The 11,803-nt window shown below is 43.4% G+C and overlaps 1 protein-coding gene across 7 annotated transcripts in view; it reads right to left on the bottom strand.

The window, feature by feature from the left end:
• The window catches only part of LOC122813133 (phosphodiesterase 4D interacting protein), a 1,898,306-nt gene that overhangs the window by 306,438 nt on the left and 1,580,065 nt on the right, over nucleotides 1–11,803 (bottom strand). For all 7 annotated transcript variants that reach the window (XM_044085281.1, XM_044085280.1, XM_044085276.1 and 4 more), the window contains 2 exons: nucleotides 9,856–10,091; nucleotides 8,948–8,999 (listed from right to left, as the gene is read on the bottom strand). In XM_044085281.1, coding sequence (XP_043941216.1) covers nucleotides 8,948–8,999; nucleotides 9,856–10,091 — 288 coding nt within the window. The remainder of the gene's footprint in view (nucleotides 1–8,947; nucleotides 9,000–9,855; nucleotides 10,092–11,803) is intronic.

Raw genomic sequence — 11,803 nt, 5'->3', positions numbered from 1 at the left:
CTTCTAAGCCTCGCACTCAGTGAATACTGGGAAAGGCTCAATTTTGTCAACAATCTTGCAAAGGATTGAGTGAGTAATCAGAGAATGAATGAATAAATATCTAATGCCACTCAAACAAGTAAGATAGAAGGCATGAGTTCTTTTCTAACTGCACAGGGGGAAGGCATCCAAGGCAATAGCAGAATTCATATGGGTAAGTTATACCTGAATAGGCAGATGTCAGTTTTGAAAGTATCCTCAATAGAAGGGTTTGAGGGCTGATGCCAAAGGCCAGAAAATCAGATTAGTGGGGTGGGGGGGGTCTATAGGTATACAAACGTACCCAGTACAACAATCATCAACCCCCCTTTTTACATTTTCTACACGGGGATCGAGTGTCGTGTTAACTGTCATCATCTCTCTCTCGACTCAGTGTCATTCTCCTACCTTTTTTGACATTCATGCCTGACTGTCACAGGTCTTCACTCCCACAATCCATCCATCTCTTTGCTTGAATTCCTCTTGCCTTAATGCCTGATTATCAAAGTCATGGGTCCTGCATCGGTTGCTGTCTCTTCTTCCATGACGTCAGGTCGTCAGGGGTATAAAGCATGCAACACTGAATACACTCAAACATCTACATTTATGGTAAGTGTACACAACTGTACTATGTTCTTCGTGTTTCACTGTTGCAGTCATCACATTTGGGTAGCTTCCCAAAGCTAAGGAAGGGAGGAGGCAAATAGAGAGCATTAGGACCAGCTATAAGGCCCTGCAAAACTGCAGTGGCAAAACCAGCTCTGGATTTAGAAAAAATAGGCAAGTGGTAATGCTTGATGAAGGTATGAACAAAACTCCAGGTAGCAGCTTCTAGGATGTCCCTGGTAGGGATACCTCTGAGAAAGGCTGTAGAGGTAGATGCAACCCTGGTGGAATGTGATCTTATTCCCTGTGAGGTAGGTTTTCCATGGTGCTTATAGCAGAAATGAATGCAATGGCCTATTCACTTAGAAATGGTTTGCTTTGAAATGGCCTTCACTTCTGCCCCTGCAGCAAAGGCAACTAGCAGCTGTTAAGTTTTTCTGAGAGGCTTAGTCCTGTCCAAATAAAATCTAAGTTGTCTGTGCACATCCAAGGAGTGCAGAATTCGTTCCCCTTTGTTCTGTGGATTAGAAAAGAAGGTTGGCAAATGAATGGACTGATTAAGGGCCACACTGGATACCACCTTGGGCATAAAGGAAGGATTGGTCCTGAGGGACACCCTGTCTGCATGGAAGATGATGAAGGGCTCCACTGTCATGAGGGCCTGTAATTCAGACATGCTTCTTGCTGAAGTGATGGCTAGAAGGAAGGCTGTTTTCCAAGAAAGGAATTTCAACTCTGCAGTTGCAGCTGGCTCAAAAGGAGGTAGAGTGAGCTTTTCCAATACAAAGTTAAGGTAATAGGCTGGAGTAGGGGCTCCCCTGGGTGGTCTTACATTTTTGGCCCCTCTGAGGAATTGCTTCAGCAAGGGGTGAGAGAAGAGAGGTGGCTCAGTATTATAATGTGCAGAAATGGCTGAGGCATGAATTTTAATAGAAGAGAAGGAATGGCCCTTGTGAAGCACCTCTGTATTGAAGAATATGTGGTAAGCTGGACACAGTTGTGCCCATCTCCTGAGTTTGACTTCAGGAACAGTATCTTTTCCACTTTTCAGCATAGGATTTTCTAGTACTAGGCCTCCTTACTTCCAGAATGACATCCAGCACTTGCTTACTGAGGGATGGTATTGGAGAACTTGGGTAATTAGCCAGGCTGCAAGGTTCAGGGTTTTAAGCTGAGGGTGCAGAATCTGGCCCTCCTGCTGGGACAGCAGGGAAGGGGTCTGAGGCAGGTGCCATGGGTCCAGCAGTGACATACTGCGCAAGAGGGTGTTACCAGTGTTGGCATGGCCAGTCTGGTGCAATGAGTATTGTCCTTGGTTTGTCCTGTTTGATCTTTAGTAGAACATTCGAGAGGAGAGGTAGAGGGGAAAAGGCATAAACTGAGAGGCTTTCCCAGTTGAAGGACAAGGCATCCACTTTCCAAGCTTGTCTGTGGGGAGTCCTTGTACAGAATTTGTCCAACTGGTAGTTTTGAGGGGAGGCAAACAGGTCTATCTCTGGGCTCCCTCATTTGTTTCTCAAAACATTGAATATCTTTGGTTCCAGTTTCCACTTGTGTGGGTCCATGAGATTTCTGCTTAGGTCTGCCAGTGAATTTAGCTTACCTGGCAGGAATTGAACTTGTAGGTGTACTTGGTAGCTCAAGGTTGTGTTCCATAGAGCCATGGCTAGTCTGCAGAGACGGTACAAGTGGGTTCCCCCCTGCTTGTTTATGTACCGCATAACAGTGGTGTTCTGTCTTTACCAATAATTGTCCTGGAAGAATGTAGTCCTTGAAGACTGTCACAGAATTCTGTACAGCTAACATTTCTTTTCGATTGATATGCAGGTGCATTTGACTCGGGTTCCATTTGCCCTGAATGCACTGCCCTGCCAAGTGAGCCCCCCATGCATAGTATGATGCGTCTGTTGTTAGGGTTTGTGCGGCAGGGGGTAGAGTGAATGGCAGTCCCTTGTGGTAGCAGGCCTCTGCCCACCAAAGGAACTCTGTCTTTATACAAGGAATGATAGGAATCACTGATTCCAGGTCCTGAGAATGTTGACACCATAGGCTTTTTAAATACCATTGTAGTTTCCTCATATGCAGTCTTGCATATGGAATTAGTAGGATGCAAGAGGCCATGAACCCCAGAGCTTGCAGTATTTTCCTTGCAGATAGCTGGGTCTTTGTGGCCAGTAGTTTGAAGTAGGCTGTCAAATAAACTTGTTTCTCTGGCGTGAGGTAGGCCATCTGGGAAGTTGTGTTCAAGCTTGCTCCCAGGAATACAATCTGTTGGCAGGGTACTAGGTGAGATTTAATTTTGTTTATGGTGTACCCCAGTGAGGTCAGCAGTTTCTTTACAAATGCCAGATGATTTAATAGTATGTCTTGGCTTTCTGCCTGAATTAGACAATCGTCCAGGTATGGATATATTTGAATATATCTTCGCCTGCAGAATGCAATGACTGGAGCTAGGCACTTTGTGAATACCCTGGGTGTAGTAGATAAGCCAAAGGGCAGTGCAGAGAACTGATAGTGCATGTAGCCTGCTCTGAAGCGTAGGTATTTTCTGCAAGATTCCCTTATTGGGATGTGCAGGTAAGCTTCCTTTAAGTCCAGTGTTGCCAACCAGGCATTTTTGCCTAGCATGGCAAGCAGCTGATGAAGAATTAGCATTGTGAATTTTGGGATTACTAAAAAGGTGTTTAGGATAGACAGGTCCAGGATAGGATGCCAGGAGTTGTCTTTTCTGGGTACCAGGAAAAGTCTTGAGTAAAAACCTTGTTCCCTTTCTTCTGCTGGAACAGGTTGAATAGCCCTGATACTTGGAAGGGAGAGAACCTGCTGTTGAGCCTCTGCCCACTCATTTGGGGGTAGGTCTGGCCAACCATTTGGGGTTGGTAAGGAGTGGGAGTGGAATCTGTATCCTTGGGAAACTATATTTAAAACCCATTTGTCTTGGGTAATGAGTTCCCAGTTTTTTGCATGCAGGGCGATCTTTCCCCCTAAAGAAGCAGTCAGTTGAGCAGGGCTTGGAAGGTTTAAGATTAAGTCATTGTGGCAGTTTACCATAGGGGGATGTCTTACTACTTCCAGCTTTGGAAGTGGGAGCCCCCCACTGCTTAGACCTGTGAGTACCTTGACACTGTAGCCTAGGTGGTCTGATGTTCCTGGGTTTGGACTGAGAAGGCCTGGAAGAGACAGGAAAGGACCAATTCTTAGAAGGCCAATGCCTACTAAATCTCGGAGGCTGTACTTGCAGGAAATCTTTAACAGTTTGTATAGATTTAACTTTTTCCTCCATCTTTTTAAGTACTACTTCTGCTTTGTTGTCAAACAGGCAGTCTTGGTTTAAGGGAGCATCCGGTAATTTAACTTTAACATGATCTGGCAAAGTTTGCTCCTTAAGCCAAACATGCCTTCTAAGAACAGACCCAGTGACAGCAGCCCTGCAAGATGCCTCTAAGGAGTCAAAACCACATTGCAAAGTAAGTTTACCAACTTGTTAAGCAGAATTCATTAAATCATGTAATTCTTTATTTTCAGCACAGTCAAGAATCAGCATAATTTTCTGTTTAAGTAATCTAATGATATGCTGCTGATACTTTAACATATGAAACTGGCAGTTTAAGGCCCTAATGGCCAAAGTAGCAGAAGTGTATACCTTCTTACCCCATCTGTCCAGGGCCCTGGAATCTCTATCATTGGGGGTAGGGCTTTTGGCAGTAGTAGCCTTAATGCCTTTGGGTCCCTGTGAAATGGTCTCTGGGTCCGCAGTAGGATTCTTAAAGAGGAACTTGTGAGAGCCAGGTACTCTGTAATACCAGTCAGGTTTCCTGGGAGCTGCAGGTAAAGTGTCTGGGGCCAGGCTAGATTCCAAGAAGGCATCCTCTGCAATGTCCAGTGCAGGAGGGACAGCTAAAGGCCTGTGTTGAGGTAGGAGTAAGAATTCCCTAAGCCTCTTTTGGAGTCAAAGTAATCCTGGATTTCCCAGCGGAAATGTTTCCTAAGAGTGTGCAAAGTTTCACCAAAAGAGAAATCTTCTGGAGGGGAAGCAGAGGGTATGGAGTCCTCTGCATCAGAATCCTCATAGGTAGATAAGGGCAAATCCTGGTCATCAGAAGAAACAGAAATTTCAGAATCCTGATCTGAAGAATCAGAAGGAAAATCAGTTCTAGGTCTCTTAGAGGGAGAAGGCTGGCTTCCCCTAATTAAAGTAATAAGATCTTCAGCCATCATTTGTTTTTTTTAGGCATATGGGCCTGACCATGCAGTTTGGACGTCGGTTTTCTAGGCGTGGATCGAGTTTTAGGCCTTGAAGAAGAAGATGGTCATCGGTTTGATATGCAAGTCAGTAGGCCTGAATGCACCTTCAGAAACGGGTGCCTACACAATGGCTCCGGACCCATCCAATGTAGAGACATCCGCAGGTTCCATAGTCGAAGAAGCATCTCGCAGCATACCGGACTCCGAATGGGTCTCAGTAGAGGCCTGCGAATCTGAAGTAGCGGGTATCAGGGGCTGCAAAAGCGCCTCAAGGTGAGTACCGGTGAACTGGCGACTAGCTTAACGGAAGCATCGTCGTCAGCTTTGGACCTATGCAGTCTTTCTCTGTCTTTATCTTTACTTTTTTTCGGAATATCAGTAGTCGGATGGCTTACCGAAGCCATTTCTGGATAATTAAACAGAGTACCGAAAAAGTTTGAAGCAAAAATTAACAGACGATGAATAGTTTGAGGATTGAATAAGGCACAAAACTGACAGCGAGGGACGTCGTGGTCTGGGCCTAGGCAAGGAATGCAGTACGAATGAAAATCTTTATGAGGTATTTGCTTTCCAGAAGTAATACAATTAACTTTTACTGACATTGGTTTAGAGCAAGAAAAAGGATCCCAACGGGGTACTTAGCTTTTTTGAAGACTTCGGTTCTGAAACTCAAAAATGAAAATTTCAGGAGTCGGATGACCGGCACTTGCAAACTGCTTCTGTTTTGGGCACCGCACGGCAAGAAAGACTGATATAATGGCATCAGCTACATGCTTTATACCCCTGACGTCATGGAAGAAGAGACAGCAACCGATGCAGGACCCAAGACTTTGATAATCAGGCCGGCTGAGGGCTATCTGCAAGCAGATAACCCAAATGTAATGACTGCAACAGTGAAACACGAAGAACATCAGCAGTGGGGCTCAGAGCTGAACAACGCTGCTCACCCACTCCCACTGGGAACCCCTCTGTGACACAAATCACTGTATTTGAATAACTTGTACATAGCCTCCACTAATTCTACCAACTTTTCTGGGGCTTTGAACCACCACAGGACTGCTGAAATCAGCTTTCTTAGCACCTTACCATACACTTTCTTCAAGGTCTAGGAATACCCAAGTTGGACTCTTTTCTCATCTCTAGCTTCTTCTCAACTATCTGTCTCACTGCAAACATCAGGTCAGTTATACTGCATCCTAATCTGAATTTGAACTGCTCATTTCCTGCTTTACATTCTACTACTCACCCTTTGCAGAACTTTCATGCAGTGTGACAGACGTTTGATTACTCTGTACTGCCCACAGTTGTGGATGTCACCTAAGCACTTGTACACAGGCACTAGTATGCTTATTCTCATAGGTGCATAGGTAGGTACTAGGCTATCTGCCCTAGGGCATTTATAAGCCTAGCCAGAATGTGTTGGCTTTCGCCTCCCTTTTAGACTAGATTCCTGAGCCTCTGTCCAGCAGAGCCACAGAAGTGATCCCAGGAGTAAGTTTACGATTTCCCATCCACTCATCAAGATTTCTCTTGAAGAGGGTCAGCGAGGGGCTCTGCCTAACATGGACTGGGATTCTATTCCAGAGCGAGGGAAGCCTTTGGGATATGAATCTATCCCTCCAGCATGTCCTATTTATTGTTGTGCTAAGGTTTAAATCCCTGGAGCATGAGCTCTAATGGATTTGATTTTCTTGAGGTGGAGCATGTCCAACAATTCCGGGTTAGACATGGCCTTGTACGTCAGGCACAGATCGCCTCTGAGTAGGCGATAAGCAACTGAGTAGAGCTGGAGTTTCTTTAGTCGAGCTGCATAGGGCATCTGTTTGAGGCCCACGATCCTCTTGGTGAGGTATTTTTGAGGTCTCTCCAGCTGTTGCAGGTGTCGGGTAAGGTACATCCCAAATGGGGCATTGTACTCAATTATGGGCCCTAATGAGCAATGATTAGAGGGGCACAATTACCTCTCTTGACCTAGATGTGAACCCTTTTGTGATTAGGTGAGCTGTATAGAAGGTTTTTCTAACCACTTTGGCAATGTGATTGTCAAAGGAGAGGTTACTATCTACTTGGGTCCCCAGATCCCTAATTACTTCTTCAGTGCTTAGTGGATTACCTCCTATGTGGTAGTTTGTGGGCACTTTGTTTTTCCCAAAGGGGATGACTATGCACTTTTTGGCATTTAGCTTGAGGCCATGGTTCTGACACCAGGTATCCATCTCCATAAGGCCCTTCTGGAGGAAGCTTGTGTCAACCGGCGAGTCGATTATGGCTCCCAGTTTGCAATCATCTGCGAACTTGGTAAGCCACAGTCCTCTCGTGTTTGCCTGTACCTCAGAGAAGTATATACCGAACAAGAGGGGTCCCAGGACTGAGCCCTGTGGGACGCCACTTGTAACCGGTTTAGAGTCGGACATGGCACCCGTGACTCTGGCCATGTGAGTTCTATCCCTGAGCCAGTTTGCAACCCATCTTGTGACATATGGGTTGATATTTAAGCTGGTATGCTTATTTATGATGACAGAGTGGGGTATTGTGTCGAAGGCCTTTGAGAGGTCCAGGTAGGCTGTGTGGACTACCTTTCCCTCATCTATAGCTTTGGTTACGTTTTCAAAGAAGTCAACTAGATTTAAGAGGCAAGATCTGCCTTTTAACAAAGCTGAATTGGGTAGGGTCCAGTGTTTGGAGGTTCCCAATGTCTGTTTATGAGATCCATGATGATGCGCTCCACAGCCTTGCAGACCAGGCTAGTCAGGCTTATAGGGCAATAGTTCCCGGGATCCGTTGTGGTGCCACCTTTGTGGAGCGGGATCACTGTTGCCGTACGCCATTCTTTGGGTACATAACCTGTGGTAAGGCTGAGTTGGAACAGTGAATTCTCCAGTCATTTGGGATAGTCCTTTCTCTCCATACTGCTATGAGTACACCCAAAAGCTATTTCACTCCAAACTAACCCAATATCTTTACTGTATCTGTTATGAGCACATCTAAACCTGCTGCCTTCCCTGACTTCATGAAGTTCTAGACTTGTGTCAGAACTACCAGTTACAAAAGTTAAGTAACTCAGGCAAAAGTTTCTCTGATGACAAATATAAGGGAGAAACCAATGTCTTTGATATATCTATTCTGCTATGACCCAACACCCCATCTTCATGATTTTTTTGAGTAAATAAATTCCTTTTCTCAAATTAAACTTCATAGAAAGTCAAGTTTAATTTATAGGTCATCAAAGAGTGGGGGGAAATACAGGTCTTACCCTAAGAATACAAATTATTTATTTATTGACATTTGATTACTGGGAAAGTCCGACTGGGAAGGAGCACATTTTCAGCTGTGGCCTGGGGAGAAAGGCTCTAGAGTATTATAAAACATTTTAAGAATTATAACTTTACAGCCACGGTGGTGCAGCGGTTAAGCGCTGCTGCCTCACAGCAAGAGGTTCTCTGGTTTGATTCTCAGCTGGGGTGCCTTCTGTGCGGAGTCTGCATGTCCTCCCTGTGGTCGCGTGGGTTTCCTCCGGGTGCTCCGGTTTCCTCCCACATCCTAAAGACATGCTGTAGGTGGACTGGACACTCTAAATTGGCCCTAGGTGTGAGTGTGTGCATGTCTGTACCTTCTGTGAAAGGTTGGGCACCGAGCTGGCAACTCAACACCGTAAAACTCCACTGCCAATCATGAACAGACAGGTGATCCGCTCTGTCGACCCCTAACCAGGGAAAAAGCCGAAAGAAGAAGAAGTCTTTAAAAATAATATAAAAAGTAACTACAGCTTAAATAATTATGATGAAGTGTTAACTACTTCATACAAAGTCTTTAACATAATTATATAACAACCTATTGATTTGTTTCACCATTAACCAAAAAAAATAAAAATAAGCTATAAGAAGAAAATACAAGGAAAAGGTAACAATTCTCAAAAGATAAAAAACAAAATCCCCCAGATACCTAGAATATTAATTTCTCCTAATAATTTTGTGTGACGCAAGACATACACCTAAGCTATCACTGAAAATATTGGACAGATGACAGATTAACTAATTAGCATATAGGGACCTAGACATACAAAAGGGGCACCACTTACCTGAGAGCAACAAGTTCATGCCCTGCTTTATCATCTATGTTTGTGCGATCTCCTAAAAAACAAAAAGGATGCATGTCAGAGAAAGACAACTTCATGAGTGTGCATCTGCTTATAGTACGTACCAGTGTCCTGTGATGTTGTTTATAAGAACTACACACAGCAAAACTAAGACAATCAACTTATGGACAGAGAGAATGGTGCGGATATGTGCACACATTTAAGGATGCACAAAGCTCCAGCCACTACAAAATAACCCACTTTCTTGTGTGTTCTTGAAATGGATGTCAAGAAATTCCAAAGATTTCCATAAAAGGTGCACCCAAATGATGACCAATAACCAATAAAGGAAACCAAAACACCACAGGATCTAGTAGGAGATCAACTTATTGAGTACTTTCATTCTTAATATCAGCTTCTTTAAACATTTCATTCTGAATGAATGAACTGTCTAAAAATTACATCATAAAAAATCAGTGGTGTTACATGGTTTCCTAAAGACTGGACTTTGTATCTTTCATAAAGTTATGTTTCTTTGTAATGATGATTCGTGTACCTTACAGAACTCAGATAACCATAAGCCATTCCCTTCATCCCTCTCTGAAAGAACCACGTATCCAGTATACTGTTTCATGATAAACAATGTGTGAAGGGCTAAATTAAAGGTGTTGACTACAGCAGATGGTGATAAACTCATGATATAGAGCAAGGAACAATATCTGAAATTCTTTTTATTATGCACACAATATGCCAGGAAAAATGAAATGTAGAAATTGCCATGGTTTGTGGGACAAGACAGTGTGTAACAAACAATCCATAAATAAAGGAAAATATGTGTTAACACATAACAGCAGAAGAACATAAGTATTTTTAGAATTTCTTGGAAAGCAACAGACATGCCGATGACTCACTGGCACTAAGCTTGGCACTTATTCGCTCCACCAGCTGGCTTCCCTGAGCCAACTGATCACGGAAACTCTGGCCCATGTAGTAGTCAATATCGTTGGCACGCAAGAGTTCCTCAAAGGCCTTAGTGGTGTCCTGCAGATGCTGGGTGAGAATGTGGCAGAGTCCGCGGCCTTCTCGTGACTTCTGTCGAATGTGAGACAGCTCCCGGGCTTGAGCCTGAACCAAACTGTCGTACTTTCTAATGTGAGAACACAGTAAAGCTTGTTAATGTTTGGAACTAGTAAAATATGTGTATGATGCAACAGATGTGTTAAAAAAAATAAAATAAAAGCCAGAATGCTCTCTGCTAACAACCCCTAAATATTGGCTTCTTAATGCACTGGATCGAATTCCTTCCTAATCCATTATGTACATCATACCCAAACTCTGACCCTTATAGTGGATCTCATTTTTCCTGACCAGGTTTCATCAGACAATTAGTGTTAGACCTTCTAAGATGAGTATTATCATCAGGCATAGCTGATAGTCTAATCTCTCATATCTAGTCATGCATTAATTTGTTTTACTGGTCTGAATTAGACAGCTCTGAAAACTAGCTAATTTTCAAAATTCTGCTATAAAATGGTTGCTAGACAACAAAAAGTGATCAAACAACCAGGTAAACAGTTCAGGGTCACATCATCTTTGCCATCGTGTGGTAGCTTAAGGTGCCTTGATAAAATATACATGAATTTAATGAAACAAATTCTTAAAAAGATCACCCACAGAAGATCGAGCTCATGAGACATGGATACACAATACTCAGAAATACCTCAGCTAGAACTGCACACTGGGGAGGGGATGGGAGGTGGTCCTCTCAAAACTGTTTCCTCTTTTTTTAAGTTCAGATGGTTCTCGTCAATTCTCCTATGACAGACCAAAAGCTGTCAGCAGTAGAAGAAAATCCACTACAAATATTCAAAAATATCATTAAAGTAAAAAAAAAATAGGTTTCTTAATATTGAAGGTACAAAGAAGAGGTGGATGGGGACATGCCTCTCAATTTTTCATTGCAAAAAATCTTGACAAAGCCTAAAATAAGCAGGGACTAAGGCCCAAGATAGGGACAGATTTTAAATATTGCTCTTATAAACTTAGAAAGTTGCTAGAATGACAGGATTTGTGTTAGTGTGCAATTCCTGAAGGATATGAAGACTGAAACTCAAATGTGTGTCATTATTTAGAGACTTCAATCCTCAGAGATTTGCCAGAAAACCACAAGTTTTATTTGGAACAGCCCAAAAAGAGGCAAAACTCTGGACAGATGAGGAGCATGAGTGCACAGAAAGACAGGGCATAAAATGCCTTCTAGCAGGGAATCAGTAGTATAATTTAGCTACACATAGACAAACAGTTTGGACATGCAAGCCCAACATTTGTGAGAAAAAAGTTTACAGAATGACAGAAAATGCAGGACAAAACTGGCCCCACACTTGAAACCGATGTCCAGACTACAACTTGGCAAAGGTGCAGCAAGAATCCAAGGTGACAAATAGTAGTAGTGATGTAAGCATTGAATGTTTCCAAAATAAGCCATAATAGTGCACATCTCCCACCTCCACCCTGGATCTTATCTTGACTTCTCTCATAGGTTAATAGGTTGGTACTAAGCTATCGGCCCTTGGGCCTATACAAGCCTAGCCATAACAATTCCCTGGATATTTCTTCCCACAATATTTACTTCCCTAGACCCCTGTCTAGCAGAGCGACTGACGTGATCCCCGGGGTGAATTTCCTATCTCCCATCCAATCGTCAAGGTTCCTTTTGAAGAGGGCCAAGGAGGCACTCTGCTTGACATGTATGGGCAGTCTATTCCAGAGTATGGGGAGTCTCTGGGTCAGGAACCTATCCTTCCAGCATGTTTTGTTCATTGTGAAGACAAGGTTTAGATCTCTGGAGCATGTGGCTCT

This window comes from Protopterus annectens, chromosome 10.part0, assembly GCF_019279795.1.
Source record: "Protopterus annectens isolate FY-2018-M chromosome 10.part0, PAN1.0, whole genome shotgun sequence".
Classification (NCBI taxonomy): domain Eukaryota; kingdom Metazoa; phylum Chordata; order Ceratodontiformes; family Protopteridae; genus Protopterus; species Protopterus annectens.
The sequence above is the reverse complement of the archived record's forward strand: the minus strand, read 5'-3'. Positions and strand labels throughout refer to the sequence as shown.